This window comes from Botrytis byssoidea, assembly GCF_014898295.1.
Source record: "Botrytis byssoidea strain MUCL 94 chromosome Unknown BBYS_013, whole genome shotgun sequence".
Classification (NCBI taxonomy): domain Eukaryota; kingdom Fungi; phylum Ascomycota; class Leotiomycetes; order Helotiales; family Sclerotiniaceae; genus Botrytis; species Botrytis byssoidea.
In genome coordinates, this window is record NW_024065854.1 from 327,742 (window position 1) to 344,716 (window position 16,975).

The 16,975-nt window shown below is 41.7% G+C and overlaps 5 protein-coding genes across 5 annotated transcripts; 4 read left to right on the plus strand and 1 right to left on the minus strand.

The window, feature by feature from the left end:
• Positions 1-793: 793 nt before the first annotated feature.
• Positions 794-3,343, plus strand: EAE97_006894 (uncharacterized protein; the record flags this gene model as incomplete). Its single annotated transcript, XM_038877407.1, has 9 exons — positions 794-896; positions 943-1,520; positions 1,568-1,682; positions 1,749-2,001; positions 2,055-2,157; positions 2,223-2,329; positions 2,386-2,623; positions 2,737-2,872; positions 2,923-3,343. 9 exons carry the CDS (start codon positions 794-796, stop codon positions 3,159-3,161), a joined length of 1,872 nt encoding a protein of 623 aa, XP_038731597.1. The 3' UTR covers positions 3,162-3,343.
• Positions 3,344-4,894: 1,551 nt separating this feature from the next.
• EAE97_006895 (uncharacterized protein) lies at positions 4,895-8,380 on the minus strand. The gene is made up of 3 exons (XM_038877408.1): positions 7,042-8,380; positions 5,912-6,985; positions 4,895-5,771 (listed from the first exon to the last, which is right to left on the minus strand). Exons 1-3 carry the CDS (start codon positions 7,202-7,204, stop codon positions 5,311-5,313), a joined length of 1,698 nt encoding a protein of 565 aa, XP_038731598.1. The 5' UTR covers positions 7,205-8,380; the 3' UTR covers positions 4,895-5,310.
• Positions 8,381-8,981: 601 nt separating this feature from the next.
• EAE97_006896 (uncharacterized protein) lies at positions 8,982-10,011 on the plus strand (the record flags this gene model as incomplete). Its single annotated transcript, XM_038877409.1, has 3 exons — positions 8,982-9,192; positions 9,558-9,652; positions 9,745-10,011. 3 exons carry the CDS (start codon positions 8,982-8,984, stop codon positions 10,009-10,011), a joined length of 573 nt encoding a protein of 190 aa, XP_038731599.1.
• A 2,228-nt stretch (positions 10,012-12,239) lies between these two features.
• EAE97_006897 (uncharacterized protein) lies at positions 12,240-13,734 on the plus strand (the record flags this gene model as incomplete). Its single annotated transcript, XM_038877410.1, has 3 exons — positions 12,240-12,408; positions 12,461-12,882; positions 13,540-13,734. The coding sequence occupies 3 exons, from the start codon at positions 12,240-12,242 to the stop codon at positions 13,732-13,734; spliced, it is 786 nt and encodes a 261-aa protein (XP_038731600.1).
• A 2,634-nt stretch (positions 13,735-16,368) lies between these two features.
• EAE97_006898 (uncharacterized protein) lies at positions 16,369-16,893 on the plus strand (the record flags this gene model as incomplete). Its single annotated transcript, XM_038877411.1, has 1 exon — positions 16,369-16,893. The coding sequence occupies one exon, from the start codon at positions 16,369-16,371 to the stop codon at positions 16,891-16,893; it is 525 nt and encodes a 174-aa protein (XP_038731601.1).
• Positions 16,894-16,975: the final 82 nt, after the last annotated feature.

A 16,975-nucleotide genomic window follows, 5' to 3' on the forward strand; every position in this document is an offset into this window, starting at 1 on the left:
GTAGGTGACGTAGTACCTATAATGGTAGATCCTAATCGTCAATATTATATTCTGCCTAAAGAGCTAGCTATGTACAGGAAATGATATGCCTTAAATAAGGGTTACTGAAAGAGCTAGTCTCTTTCGCATTCGCTTAGGTGATACAGCGGTCGTTGAATTGAAGTCATCCACCTACGTTCACACAATTATTCCATAAGTTGTAGAACTATCAATATTCTTTATTAATAACAAGCTTTACTATTATATTATAGAAAGTAGAATGTATGAATGAAGAAAGTGCAAGAACGTAATTTACGTACTTGTAGGTTCGGATTATTAATCGAATTCAAAAACTTTCTATTAAGTTTTCGAAATCAGGAAAATCAAGAAGTTTACTAGAACTCTAATGACTAAAATAAGCTTCGTCAGGTACGGAATCTGCCACCACAGGGGTGCTCAGTCTTACCTTGATAGCTTTGGATACAACATGGTAAGAGTGTAAAAGGTGAGGAGGCAAAGACGAGGGTGAGATCGAGCAGGGACGTAACTGAAGTGAATATTTATTAAAACGCTCCAATCAAGAACTGGTAGCTCCACCATATATCACTGACTCTCTCGACATTCTGGCGTCTGAACTAGCTTAGCACGTGCTTTTTTACTCCAGGCTAGTAAGTAAAGCGGGGTGTCTGTAATATCACAATGACTTCTCTTTCAATTTCTCTCAATTTCAAAGATACAAGAACCTGTCGGCAACGTCAAAATTTCACCAGAAATTTTTTCAATCTGGTCTGTTACTACAGTAACCACAATCGTCATGTGCAACCGCAACCCCTCCCAAAAGACTATGAGTTCTCTTACTTCAAAAGGAAGTGGCCATAAGATCGTCATTGGAATTGATTATGGTACAACATATTCAGGTAAGGAAATCAAACCTCACACTGTTCTCCTATAACATCACTACAGGCGTCAGCTATGTGACCACAGATAAAGCTGGCCTAGAGGATATTAACATCATGTCTCCATGGCCTGGGGATCCTCATGTGTCCTGGAAGACTCCAACAAGAATTGCGTATAGCGAGGAAAATTTAAAGACCAAAAACAACAAGTGGGGATTTGAGGTTACCTCGAAGATGAAGTCTTACTCGTGGACAAAACTTTTGCTTGATAAGAATGCTGCTGCGATGGAGCATGACGATCCATCCCTCGCCAGTTTGACAGGGAGTGGCATGCTACAATTACCTCCATTTCGAGATGCAGCTGGTGTTTGTGAAGACTATTTGCACGAAGTATACACACACGTATCAAGCACATTGCGGGAACAGATGACCGATCTGACCTTTGAAAATACTCCGATAGAATGTTGGGTAACTTTACCCGCTGTGTGGTCAGAAGAGGCCAAAGATGCTACCTTGAAAGCTGCAAAAAACGCTGGTTTTGGGAATAGACCGGGAGACGAAATCTACACCATTGCCGAGCCTGAAGCTGCAGCAATCGCAACCTTGAAGGAATACGCTAAATCAGATGCATTCAATCCAATTTCCGTAAGTCTGAAAACGCGTACCTTGGTGAAAGATACTAACGAACTCAGTGCAATGAGAACATACTTATATGTGACTGTGGTGGGGGAACTGTTGACATTACCACGTACACAATTATTCAGGTGCAGCCATACCTCATATTCGACGAATTATGTGTTGGCATTGGTAAGTCGCCTTTTTCCAACTCGACAAAACCAATCTTTTGTAACTGCATTTTAACGTCTTGAACAGGTGGAAAATGTGGTTCAACAAACATCGATCGAAATCTTCACCTTTTGCTCTCCAAACGCTTTGGGTCAGCATTTGATGATCTGCCATTTAGTCAAAAAGGTCCAGGTAGTCGATTTATGGCGGCCTTTGAAACATTGAAGCGGGATTTTGGACGTACCGATGAGAGAGAGGTAGGAGAGCTGGGTCCTCTCAATCTTGATGTTATGGATTCTGATCATTACGACACGGAGGATCGACTTGTTTTGCTCAGTTTGTAAGAATCCTGTGTCCGCCTGTAAAGCATTCATCTCACTAACAACCCTCCAGCGAAGATATGGAGGACTTGTTTGATCCCGTTATTGCAGAAATTACAAGTTTGGTAGGGAAGCAAGTGGCAGCAGCAAAGGAATCTAAAAATGCTAGAATCAACGTATGTTTGGACTCCTATTTTAAACAGAATCGAAGGATATATTACTAAAATCTATCATAATCCAGCGCATCATACTGGTCGGAGGCTTTGGGGAATCGCCACACCTCAATAAACAGTTGAAAAAGTGGTGCAGACAAAATGGCAAAATAACTTTGATGCGCCCTTTGCACCCGTAAGCTACAATCAATATGAACCTCTGGTCTGCTGCTATGCTAATTATCTCTGAAGACAATCAGCGATTGTGCGTGGCGCTGCCTTGCGTGGGTTAGAAGGAATCGCGCCCCGGTTCAAGCAAACCCGTCGTCATTATGGTATTTCTTTGAGCATGCCTTTCCGAGAAGGTATAGACCCAGAGGAGGATTCTTACATTGACCCATGGGGAAATTTGAAAAGATGTAGTGGACGAATGGAATGGTTGATTTTCAAGGCAAGTCACTCAACAAGCTCCATATATATTTTGAAACCCGTAACTAGGCAGTTGTCCGACCAAAACCCCTGATGATCGTTATGATTTCATTGCAACACCATAGAGGCTGTTTGCTTTATCCTACCTTTCATACTAACTAGTAAATGCTGCAGGGGGACCAAATAACCAAGGATACCTCTAGAGTTATTGATTGTCGGATGGCATATAAACCTCACATAAATACAATACTCAGAAGTACACTTTATGCTTGTGTTTCAGCAGAGCCTCCCGAGTATCTTTCTGACCCTGGTTTGTTGATAATCAAGCTAAAACCAAGACTGTAGGCTAACGCGGCATAGGAGTCGAGAAAGTTGGAGAGATTCAGTCAACTCTAGACAGTAGCTTCAATTTCGGTAAAAATCTTCATATGCAATTCAATGCTCAACTCGGCTGTCGAGTGCAGGGGATTTACTTTCAACAGCAGATCATATTTGGCAATAAGGGCGATAATCTCACGTTCAAATGTCTTATTGGCGGAAAGGAAATATGCAAGTCGACCATGAGCTTCGATCGTTTGAATTGCAGGAAATTCAATTAGCAAGATCTCGATCATCCAGAAACGTTGTATTCTTATTATTGCGGCCATTCGCTCTGCTTTCCTTTTATTACTCTTCAAAAATAAATTACCTACTTATCATCGAAGCTTCTATGCCAGTCCGCTTTAGAATGACTGATTTTCAAAACTGGGGCGGATAAGTGGTACTACGTTGGATTTCACCAAATATAAATGCTTTACAGAAAATTAGATTTTCGAGCTCGTGATAATGGAATATATGCTTACATATGAGAACGTCAGCCTCTAGCGCGTGAAAATAAACTGAGACCTCAGAGACGCTATATTAAAGTTACTTATCAAACGAAATTAGGCCTTGAAGTTCAAGAAGCAACCAGGAACAGCAAGGCGCCCTCCTGTTGATGCTTCACAAGATCAACGTATATTTCCAACCCCATAAAATTCTCCTTCTCATCAAACACTTCGGGAACAACATGCATCCTCAAAATTTCCTATCTTCGATGTTCATTTCTCTCATATGCGAGGCTTATAACAGTCCAAATTGCAGTACCACGAAGTTTTTAGTTCTGGGATTCAGTCATTCAAGATATCAAATTATGATCATCACATGCTTTTCGAATTTTCGCACCTGACATCTAGTTAGCCATTCCCTAACTATGGACATCCATCACACCTGCCCTTTGATAATTTCCAGAACTAGCCGCATTGCTCAATCGTTCACGGGCTTTAAATACGGTATATACAGGAACAGAGGCGATCAGCATTACCATTATTTGGAATGGCAGAGAGAATTCGATTTTCACACGCGAAGACCCTATCATTGTATTTTTCATCATGGACTCGGGTACTATTCCATTGATTCTTCAGGACTTCCGTCTCAATCATGAGTTCACTAAATCAATTAGCGATATGTTAATAAACAGAACAGCTTTCTCGCCAATTCTCCAAATTTAACAAGCCAACGTTCTAAATGGACAAGTATCCCGTGCAGGATGTGGTTTCCCAATTATTTTTATCGAAAGCATCCAGTAGGATGTGCAATAGCACTTCAAAGTTAAAATACCTATAGCAGAGTATGGACAAGTGAACTGTAATATCTCTCGAGGGTGGAATTGTGGTCAAGTTTTCCCAGTTCTGTGCACAAGTACTGAAGTTTGAGTTAATCAGTCCTAAGTGGAAGCAAAGTTCATGCGAAATAGATTAGAAAGCAATTATCTTCATCCGCTGGATGTGCCATGCCCAATCTCACGAGTATCCATTCTCAAGGCGAGTTGTTCCTCCAGGAGGATCCGACGTTCGACGGGTGGACATAGAAGAAGCAGTTATCTCAATCTTCTCGTTCTTTTCTTGAAAGGCTGTTGCGATACGGCCATCTCATATACTTTAAGAATGTTTGTGATGCTCTCCCACAGATAGTGATGGTAACATTCACCACTTACTTCCAAGTCTGGACACGAAGTTGATTGGAACCAATATCAGAGCTGCCTCAATCCTGGATCGGAACGAAAGTAGAGCTCTAATTACATTTCCGTAGAAGATTGGGAAACATTCTTGGTGAAATATATCATCGACAGTGTGCTGCAAACTTTTCACAATAAGCCTTGTATGCGACAGAGCTGTCGATACAGAGTTCCTCCAACTTTGTACAATTTCACATCACTTCTATCATTTTTTCTGACTGATCAAAGTCATCATTGAAAGACCTCACTGACATAATTAGATTCCTGCGTCTTGGGTGGAGCGATGAAAGAAAGTGTATTATTGTTATGATTAAAAACTTTCCTGAAGTCTGCTTTGATATATGAACTTTGAATTTATATTAAGCACCACCAGCCCTACCGGAAACCTGATTTCGGGGGACTTTCAATCACCAAATCGATATTATTGCCTTTTCCAGCCCAAGATCCCTCCCCGCTGGGTCCCGCTGGGTCCATCCTTTCACCTTCTAGGTTACTTGAATATCTGACCAAATGATGAATTCATCTGTAGCGTTCAGCACCAGGCCACGCTCATTCTCAGGTATAAATTCCTGAAAGACGCCAGAATTCTCATACGGTCATCGACTGATGAATACGAAAACTCTAGGATATGATGGATGTGGATAGCCGGCTCCCACATACCATTGTTTCTGCGTACGTCTCTACCATTCAGATTCATTTAGATTGCTCGACCATTAGATATATCCACCGTAATTATCACCTTCCATCCCGAAATCTTCGTGCTTAACATGTGCCCAAGAAGATTCCCCATCAAAGACGCTGCCATGCCTGCTCAAAGGATCCGTTCTCGGAGGCTCATTCAACAAATCTCGTGTTAGTTTTACTGCACGAGATTCACAGAGGGGCCAAGTCTGCGGTACGGAATTATGAGGAGATCTTTTAGCTAATCTTCTCGCCTCTTCGGCCAGGCTCTGTGGTGTCCCCTCTCGATACTCTAATTTGCGCTGCAACATCAGAGCGTCATTATCTGACCACGTACAGGGTTTGTCATTGTGACCAACGATTGTGTTCCAAGCAGTCAATACATCCCATTCTCTAGGTTGTTTGAGCAAGCCTTTGATTACATTCGTTAATGACCATTGTGATACGTCAAGACCTTGATTTTCGTAGTGCTCGGCAATATGTTCAAGTCTTGCTGTTTGAGGTTAGTAAAAATCAGTTTTCATGGGCCCAAGTTATTTGTAATCCATTTCGTCAACTAGGTCAATTCCACACAAATAAATAAATAAAATAAGTTAAAAAAAATCACTATATGGAGATGAACATATGACTTACTATCCCAAGTAAAAAAGCAATCACCACAGAAGCCGCAGCCCCAAGCCTTCTTTTCGGGCAAATCTTGATGCCACGCTTCCCATCCAGTGGATCCTTCCGATAAAGCATGATGTTTCTTCAAATGATCCCTTAACTTGTCCTTCCTGGGATGGCTCCTTTCAGACAAAGGTTTACTCCAGCAATTTTGAAATCGGTGTTCATTGGTGATATGGCCAGCCATCCCATCGCGATTTCCATCAGAGGTACTGCATAACATGCAATGCCACATATTAAATGCCTGAAAAGTGGGCGCTTGAGGCATACAGTACCACAGTTTCTGTTGCTCGCACTTTGTCTGTTCGTGCCTTTTCCAGTCGCCCTTAGCACCTTTACGTTCGAATGGCTGACCGCATTTAGTACAGCTATATCTTGAAAGCTTTTGAGGTATATCCGGCAATTTCTTAGAATTGAGATTTGTATTTGATTTGCGTCTCAGGCTTGCGGTTGAACGAGGGGTAGATTCCAAGCTGTGGTATCGAGTAGTGAACTCGCTTGTGTCGAGATCATCAGCTGATTTGTGTTGTGAATTCGAAACTGAAGGAAATTTTGTTGGCTGTATAATCTGATGATGCTGGAAGCTCTGGGGTGCGTTAGTTAGGGCTGTCTCCTGGGTCTCGTCTACGGAGAAAAGCGTTGATGTAGTGCCCCAAGTACGTCCGGATGATCTGTTGGAAGCTCGCTTACTCTCATAACCTGATGATATCGACGATACTGAATCGGCATCGGAGGATGTCATAGTATCTGAGTGAAGGAGACCATGTTCCGTCGACTGATCGCACCAGTTTTTGTGGGTGTGAAAATTCATCAGATCTGTGGAGGAGGGTCCATGCAAATCACAACATGATCGTCCAAGAAGAGACCAATCATCAAGATCGGAAAACGCTGCATCGAAGTCTTGTATGTTGTTGCCCCATAGGAAGGGTGTCGAGTCTGCAAAGTCGAGTTGTGCACGTTTGGAGTTGCGGCTTCCAGAACCACACGCGTCAATCTCAGAAAGTAGCCCTACTTCTCCAGACGTGCTTATAATATTGGGGCCTAAATTCAACTGTGAGAAACTTCTTCCGTACCAGATAAAAACATATTTCACTTACGAGTATTCTCTTGACTGGTCCACCAGTGATCTATTTGTTCTTGCTGTAGACCTGTCTCGCTCATTAAAAAGACCATGTAGCCATCCCGAGGCCTGCCCAGGTTATTTGAAGCCCAATTGTTCAATGTATTCTCCTGTTTACCCATCAATGGTAACATAGTCATAGCGGCTAGCGTGTCGAGAATCTGTGTCGTGTGTTCTGTAGTGAGGGATAGCCATATATAAACATTATGCTGGCCCCATATAAGTTAACAATGACATGCTGGATAACCCGCATCAATTCTGAGCCTAAAGTTGTAATTGTTCGCCACCGTCTATGCATGTACTCTGGACTAAATTCCATGCAGCTCGTAGGGCAAAGCGAGAGGGCTGATAGCTGTGTAGTTTCGAAACAATGCGCCCTCTTCAAGAACTCTGCCTGCATAATTGCATGCTTCTATGATATCAATATCGGCAATGATAAGCTGTGATGCTGGGGTGTGCGAGTAGCCATTCTGTGTTTTGTCGAGTGCGGCTGCATCTGAAACGCGATAGGTTCCAGAATCATGCGGCGAAAACGGGATCCCTCTCGTTAATTCGCCGTCTTGAAACATACTGCTAGAATGATAAGCTTTAGTGGGGTTCATCTTTTGTTTTGAAAATCCATGCCGTCCGATCTAAGGATTACCTTTCTGGCGGGGTACAGCGGTGAGTGCGACGACAGTCTCATCAATGGAGCTACAACGACTAGAATAACGACAGCGAAGAGCCATGATTCAAGAAAATATGGGGTTTGAATGTTTACTAGTCGTTTCAATCAATAAAGCCAGATACTTGGTAAGCCCGTAGGTCAGCGTCTGACTTCTCTCCGTAAAGAGCTTTCGCCCTTGTGCTTGCGCAGTGAAGAACGAAGTGAAGAAGGATTCGGCGCGAGTGCAATCCTGACACAAGGAAACATAGCAATTTGGAGAAATATTTCTTGCCGTTTTGCCGAGCCAGAAAGAAAACTCGATCTGGATTGGATGGTCAAGTCAAACTGTCAGCAGCGATCTGCTTAAGAGTTGGGGCTGCTGTGTTTGCTGGAATCAGGACAACCCCACTGCTTTGATGCCCTTAAAATTTGCTTCGATTCAATACGTCTAATATGGGCTAACACCGCTTGATGCGATGTTGTTGTTAAAGTTGTGATTTCGTCGAAGGTTCGTTGTGTCGTGAATTTTAGATTTGCGACCGTAGCCTTATAGCGGTGCCCCTCTTTCCTTTTGCGGTAGAGGACTTTAGCATCGCACCATCCTTGTAATTATTCTCTATTTGGTATTTTCTAGAGCCACCCAAATGGCTACTATCTTGATGCGCGACTGGTGATATTCCTCAGCATCTCTGATTAAATACGCTGAGTGAGAGTTGTTCGTAATCTTAATAAAAACATGAGAATCACAATTATGAAAATAGGTCTTCGGAAGGACTAAACCCTCATGAGTAGGGCTCAACTGGAATTTCTGGAGCATTTGTCTAATACGGCGTTCGCCAAAACGCAGACTATGAACGATGATTAGCTTATAAATTTCGCAAAAAATTTCCGACATTTAGTAATTTACTCATAATTTCAGTGACAGTTCGAGGGCCATATTGCGATATGGATACGTACCTACTGGTACGTACTAGGCTACGTACCGGGCCACCAACATGCATGCATAATCATAAGCCGGAAATAGTCTTCCCCGCACCAAGACTAAACTCAGAATAGGCCCAACCGGATAACACTGTTTGAATATTGATCCAGTTGTTGATTTTGATTGACCAGAGTGATTTTTCATCTTGTAGGTGCCTCATAAGACAAAAGTCATGTTACTTTATATGTACCCCCAAAAATCGTGTTTCCCAAGGACAGAGCGAGACCTTTCCTCATGATTACTTGTTTTCGAAAACAAAATCTCCTTTTAAAATCCCATTGTATACACGATGTCCTCAACATACACACTTCACGAAGTCACAACTCGCGCCGAATCAGACTCAATTGTCGATTTAGCTTGGGTTGCCTGGCGCGAACCCTACATATCATCTTTCCAACTTTTCCATCCAGTACACGGTCCTACATCTCAAGATTATGAGGCGGCTGTCTTGGCCGACAAGGAGAGAGCATGGAATACTCATTTGGCGTACCAAGGAGGGTGTTAGCCATTGGATTTATGTAGTCGACCAGAGTAATGGTGCACTTATTGGTGCTTGTCAGGTGGTTTCTCCCCATATCTATTGATACCTTCATTGTGCTGATGGTAGATAACTTAGTGGCTCATATTTATAGAGACGCCTTGGCCTAACGAGCTCCCCAAGATAGTTGCGACTTGGTGGCCGGAAGGAGAAGGTAGGAATTTCGCGACCGAATTTGTGAGACAGTGTTATACACCTCGGCAACAGTGGATAAATAGACCTCATATAGGCAAGCCAATATTCCCAAATTTTGCTCTGTAATCTGCATCGTCTTGTCGGAACTGTTGTAACATAGCCATTCTTATGTAGCACTGAATCAAACTTCAGTACATCCAAAGTACAGAGGAAAAGGTATCGGCACACTTCTGATGGACTGGGGTACTAACATGGCAGATAAGTTAGGATTGGAAGGATTCATCGAGGTAAGCAAAATTCAACGTTGACTGCTCTTTCTTGCTCTCCGTTGTAGCTTAAGAGGCTCTCCAGAACGTACTAAGTCCTCTGAAAATTTCAGGCATCCGACAACGGCCGCAGTCTCTATCAAAAACACGGATTCAGAACTCTCATGAAATTGTCAATCGACTTGGAAAAGAAAAACGCAAGTGGAGAGTGGAATAGACTGCTGCATGAATTGGGATCATTTCATTTTTATATTAATTACAGGCCAGTTGGAGGAGTATTTGAAGAAGGAAAGCCACAGACACCCTGGCAGGTCGATCAGACGTTGGCGAAAGAGAGTAGAAGTGAGGTGAAGTTTCCTGTCATGACACTTGGCTCATAGGAAGGTCGGATCAACTTATAAAATTCGTTCTCGTGAATTCGTAGCAGCCGCGGCGGAAATCTGCTATTGCTACTATTGTACAATTTGCAAACAGAAATGTATGCTTAGCTCAAGTGGAGTAGCTAACACGAAATTAGCTAGCGAACTGTGGACTTGAGTTAAAACAAAACCGTTGAAATCCTATCATATTGAAGCCTACGCCACAGGAGATGTGATTCAGACAAGCGCGATCATGAAGTTCTCCCACATCATGGATACCAGCACAGCCAAAGAAATTGATATTTTAGACAATGTTATCCAACCAATCGAAGAGATGAATATCTGCGATGAAGCATTACGATTGTCAAGCGATGTGACATTCTGCACACTCTCTCTGTATGCCATAATATAGCGGATAATAGACAGACTGAAGCTGGTCGTCAATTCTTTCGTAGAGTCCTATGCTGCCTTTTAAGCGAAAGCTTTTGACACACTCTTCGATTGGTGTTCATGTGGGTATTCGCTGCAAAATCATAGGTAGTGAATTTCAAACCTTCTCATTCTATATATAGCTTGATTCTAAGACCCCTTTACAGATCTCTAATCGAGGCAAAGGGTGAGGTAGTGATGATCTGCTTTACTTGAGGAGCATTCTTCTGAACATATCACAAGATATTAGCTGTAGGTTCTATCTCTGAAATAAGAATGGCACACCTATAATCTTGAACACTCGTGACAAATGGGGATACTCAATCGGCCAAGCAGACCATGTAAGTGTGTGGTTCATGGCTATTGTATGGTGCAGCTTTGATTGATCATCAAACTATTGGTTTTGTCTTCCTAGACTAGCGAAACTGACGGCCATCACAACTTTGACGAAACAATCATCTCTCCATCCAAGACTTTGATGAAGACGCATTGATCATTGCAAAGTTTCATGAAGACTGTCAGGTAGAGCCTCTATATCACCGCAGATATCGAGCGAAAGATCGACATATGTTTCGAGATCAACCTTACTACGAAATCACATTTACCGCTGATGACAAGAGCGCATGCTGCTACTCAAAGGGTTGATTCTCGATCCGAGGAATTGCATACAAGTTTGTAGGGTTGTCCCAGGTTGGGAAGAAGATGAACTCCCAGACGGCCGTCTTGAATTTGAACATTTGAGACGTTGGGATTGAGTAGACCCACAAAATAAGCCATCCGCAGTTTTCGGATATAGATATATAAAAGGGGGCCTGATAACAAGCAATGGATCAAATAGTTGTTTTTTGGGTCCTTGCTGCCATGACACGGAGAAATGGAAGCCCACCAAAAGGAAGCGCAGCAAATATAAGCTCACTGGGTGCCCTCAGCTTAGATATTCGTGGGGACCTAGGGCTGGGTCTCTGATTTCGTCGAAAAAGTTTGGATTTTACAAAGCAAACATAAAGGCAGGCTATGGGGTAGATCCACTCACCATGTATTGGGGGAGCGTTGAGGATTCTTCAATGGTTCTGCAGTACAGGCACATCTCCTTGTAACCAATGCTTGACGAGACTTTGCACCAAAAGTCTGGAAAGTTCTGTGTACCTACTCTTTTTTACCGTCCTGTCCACACGTTGCCAGGTTTGCAAAATTTATTTCCCCTCATTTCATCAATATCACCAAGCCACTGGATCATCGACAAAATGTATCTATGATAAGATGAAAGTCGGAGGTTATAGATTGGAGTTTCAAATTGACAGCTGTCGATCAAATTCCATTAAGCCCTATGAAACTTGAGAAAGTCTTTAGAGGATCGCTGCGGTACACGCTAATTGAATTTAAACTTTCGCATTTGCGTATTCGGGGTTCTGGAAGTCCCCACTTTGGGCTGTTTAAGCTAAGCACTACTCTAAATTCCCTGTTAAACTTCGCTATGCGTTATGCGAAGCGATTTGATTGATTCAAGATATCCTTAAACTTTTCCTTGCTGTGGCCAAGATGTGCTATTTTAATTCTAGATATGGGACGCCAGGAAATGGTATTGTGTTTCGACATAAGACGGTCTTTTCGAAATGCCAACATAATGTGCGACTGCTATCATGATGGATTCTATGTGTTGGTATATAGATGAGGGGTCTTCTCTCGAGAAAATATATCTTCACACCACATCTTATCATACTATACATACTATCCATATGATATCTAATTCCTCATTATAACTTCCGAATCTTTCTCCACTTCCCCAGATTCATACTCCAATAACACAAATAATCGCAATCATGGTGGCTACAACAACTCTAGAATCATGTGCATACTACTGCTATGTGCCAAGCATGGCAGTTGCAGCTATGTTCGCAGCAATTTTCGTCCAGTCAACACTTCTACACACATATCAAATTTCGCGATCAAAGACCAAGTTCTTCATCCCCATTGCAGTTGGAGGCTTACGTAAGTCACTAAATAACCCAGAGTGAAGCTATTGTACTGACATCTATTAAAGTCGAAGCAATCGGTTATGCGTGCCGCTTAATCTCACACTTCGAATCACCAACTTTCTCGGTTATTCCTTTCGGCATTCAATACACCTGTATTCTCGTGTCTCCAACCATCATGGCAGCAGCAGTCTACATGTACTATGAGCATCTCGTCAAAGCCGTCGGCGGTGAACCACAATCTCAAATTCGCCTAAGCAGATTCCAAAAGATCTTCCTCTTTTTCGATTGTTTCTCCGTCATCATCCTCATCGTCGGTTCCATCTTTCGCCTCATGACTAATTTGCCTGTCAGTTGGATCAGACTGGGTAACAGACTTGTCATGATGGGTTTGGGCGAACAACTAGTCTTCCTTGCCATCTTTGTCTTCACAGTCGCGAAGTTCCAATACAATATTTCGCAGAATCCCACAGAGCGCATCACCAGAACCGTGGAACCAAAGTCAACCCGTAATAATATCCCATACATGAGACATCTCGTGGCTATGTAAGAGTTATGGCCTCAGCTTATCGCACACCACCTTATTTCGTAACAAAATCCCTGCGAAAAAGCTGTTTTTCTATATAAATTAATTTCTTTAATTATTTCATTGAATATTGAATTATTGATTTGAAAATTTGATATATAAAAGATATTAGTATTTTAAATTTAAAAAAATGATTAGAATATTTTTAATAATATTTTTGAAAAAATTGTTGACTTTTAAAATTGAAATTTTTTAAAAATTATTATATATAACACTTTTGCTATACAAAAAAATCGATTTTTTTGAAATTTTTGAAATTTTTGATTTCAAAGATCTATAATTTCTTTAAAAGAATTAATAAAAATATTCTATTTATTTTTTTAAATTATTTTATTAAATCACTATTCTAAATATCTATTCAAAAGATTCATTTCATTTTTTGATTGAAATAATATATAATTCAAAAGTTGAAGAAATGAGGGTTTTTGGTGTGTTTTCGTTTAGTGTGCGATAAGCTGAGGCTACAACTCTTACATCGCTTCTGCTCTTATTGCCATTCGATCTTTAATCCGCTTGGTAGAGAACTTGACAGGCACCACTGGGCTCATTAGAAGTCATGAGGTATTCCTGATTATCTTCGACGGAGTGTTGATGCTTAACATGATGTTGCTCTTTCACTATATTCATCCCAGTGAGATCGCCGCATTCGAAACCTTCTACGCCAGTAACGGAGCTGATACTTCCCGTCCTTACTTTGCGGGAATGAAGGTTTGGCAGGGAAAGAGATTAAGTCGGGATGGTATGATGGAGGTCTAGGGTGTCAAAAGGGTAAATCTGAGGAGAGGGTTGGGTTTTCATTCGGACATGGATAGGTGAATTTATTTTGGAGTTTGGACATTGCAGATATTGGGTCTCGGAAGAGGGGGGGTAGGAAAGGGAAACCAACAACAATCATTTATAGCAAGCATCGTCATGAATTTCATTTGTTAAAAGATGGAGAGATAGGCATAGAATAGAAACAATCAACAGAACACATAAACCATAAAAAACTAAAAAACTAAAAAAACAAACTCGATTTTCAATTTTTGATTCAATCATTCTCAGATACGCTTTCAATTCTTGATCCCCAACGGAATACATCTCATTCTTCTCCAGCGATCTCTTCATTTCAATCTCCTCTGAAAACCTCTTCCAAAAGCTCATTAACCTAATCCTTCACCTCAAACTTCATCCAGTGTCCCGTTATGTCCACCTCTTTTGTGATCAACTTTATCCTCCTTTTCCTCTTCAATACCCATACCTTGTCCATAACGATCACGGTACCAAACTTTTTAGGCCCCGGAAGCTGGAATCTGAAAATATCTGAGAACGAGTGGAGACATGAACTAGGGATTGCCAAGTTGGGGGTGGAGCTATGTAGTCCTCTTTTAAGGAGGCGGGGAGGGCACCGAGGGGGTCTAATCTCTTGGCAGTATCTTCCTCGAAGCCATATATAAGGGAGAAAAAGTTTCTAGACTTGGTTTTTCCAGTGTCAGTACCTGTAGACTCCTGAGACCATGGAATTCAAAATAAAAGCAAAGATTGCACATGAGCTTTTATCTATCGCTTTCCAGGAATTCTCTTCAAACAAGAACCGCATATATCCAAAATATTAGAAACCTGTTGAAAATTTCCTCGACTCTTGATACAAATAAACTACAAGCCGAGTGAAAGCGCAGAAGAAACCGACAATACCAATATGAATGCCATATCAGAATGTACCAGAACCTGCACCAACTCAAAACATAACAATAGATAAACTTGTTTGGAAGGTGCAGATAAGGTTCGAAGGAAAGGAGGCCGATAGGTGGATAAGTCTCCAGCAAGCAAACTTCAACAGAACTTTAAAAAGGTAATAGCAGTGGACAATGTTGATCCAAGGTACAGTCCCAGGAGAGCCAGTTGCATTAATGAAAATTCTAAGACCAGTTGAAGTGCGAGATAAACTTTTTATAAAAGATTCCTCGCGCCAGATAATGGATGGGTTCCAGCCCTTCTAATGGTTTCGGAATCAGAATCATCAGCCAGAAGCTGTGCCAAAGACAACTTTGTCAGAGCAAAGTCTGATAGTATTCATGGAGGTATCAGAAGCTTCTATCATATTTTGCCTATAGCCAATCAATTGGAGTAGCCAACGAGTGTAGGAGCTGACACTTTTTAAAACATATGACATCGCGCTGATAAAATGAAGTCATTTGCCAGAATCAGTTACTCCACTACTCTCTCATTGACTTGTTGTTATGCCTGGCATATTTGCGTATGGACTGCATGGTGTTACTCTTAAAGTTGTAGCTTAGCTCTCATCAATTGTGTCGATTTGAACATCGAGATGAAAATGTAGAGAATTTTTGCAAATGAGCGAGGTCTGGTGTCACGATTTAATGCTGATTAAGCACGACACGCATATCTTTCTCGACTTCATCCATATCATCCATACGAGGTAGAATACAACTTCGAAAGGTTCATCAACCAATTGAGCTTATGACTGACTTGTCTTCTTTTGCAAATTGCTGTGAGTTTAGCTCACTCACACCTCTTCAATTCACACACGAGTGTGTATAGTACAAAGATTCATGAGACAGAACGGTGAGACAACGAGGCACAAATCAGCTGCCTATTTAAGATCCTGCGAATCCTACAACTACTTTTGTTATAGACGATTCTGCCACTAGTGTTGAGGGTTTTTGTTTCTTTCAGAATTTTCGTGTCTTTTGGGCGAATGAAGGATTCATGGTTTCCACAGAATTGATGAGTGCAAGAGTGGTGATTGTTTACCCCGCACCGGTCAATTTTCAGTGAGATCGTTCATTACCAGTTATGAATCAACATTGAGTGGCTCAGATAAGTTGTCATAGCTCTTTTGACAGAATTTTTCGTGTGTCAGATGGTATATTTGCTTGCTCTTTCTGGAAAACTATTTCTTTTCCAAGAGACGCTGTCATACAACCATGAGAAGTTGATCTCCTTAATTCGCCATGAATTTGGCTGTGGATATCGAAACCCCTCTAAAGCTTCGTTGATTGGCGAAAGTACATGTATGTTTTAACCTGCCAACAATCCTCACAACCAGAACACCAAGCGAAATGAGCATATCACCGGCAATCCAATCAATATCGAAAGCACGAATCCTTCAGCGTTCGACAACATTAACGGTAGCGTCTCTTCGGATTTGGCATCAAAATCCACCAATCGTTATAGTGAGTGATTTACAAATTTATCGACTATAAAACAAATACACGATAGGTAGGTCCACCACAGCACATCAGCTCATTGATTGTTGAACATATATCACCACCTTCTCCCACTTGTTTAATCATAAGCCCACGACATCAAAATAAATTAACTCCCAGTAGAGCAAGCCTTTGCTCTAGATATCTCAGGTTCAAGAATTTCTAGGAAGATCGGTTCAGCATGTCTTCGTACACCCCAGATTTTGATAACAAATGTTACGTTACCACCAATTCTCCTGATGGAAAAACCACCACCTTTGTTGATTCCACCTCATTTGTAACGAAGTCGACACATCCCGGCTTGACATTGAGATACGCCTACTCTGCGACCTCTACACCCTCACTCACCGATGAAACCGACCTCAAAGCACACCAAGAAATCACCAAGCAAGAGAAAATAGTCACCTTTCCTTCAGCTGGTGGTAGCGCAGCTGCATTTTTGCACTTCGATCCTAATTCCAATGGAACCGAGGGGTTTATGCATCGTACGCATACGCTTGATTATGTACATATAGCGGAGGGCGAATTAGAGTACTCGACCAATAGTGGGGAGAAAAGGATTGTCAAAAAGGGAGATGTGGTTATTCAACGGGGGGGATGGCATGCTTGGAAAAACCTGAGTAAGACAGAAGGGGCTACTCTTTTTGCTGTTGCAGTCGGCGGTGAGGGTGCGACGGAAGGTTTCATGGAGTTTTCGAGTGCGTAGGGTGAATTTTGATGGGATAGGTGACAGACATCTGGGTTAATTCGTTTATGTGGAAACTTATATTTGTTTCTATGTAAGCTAC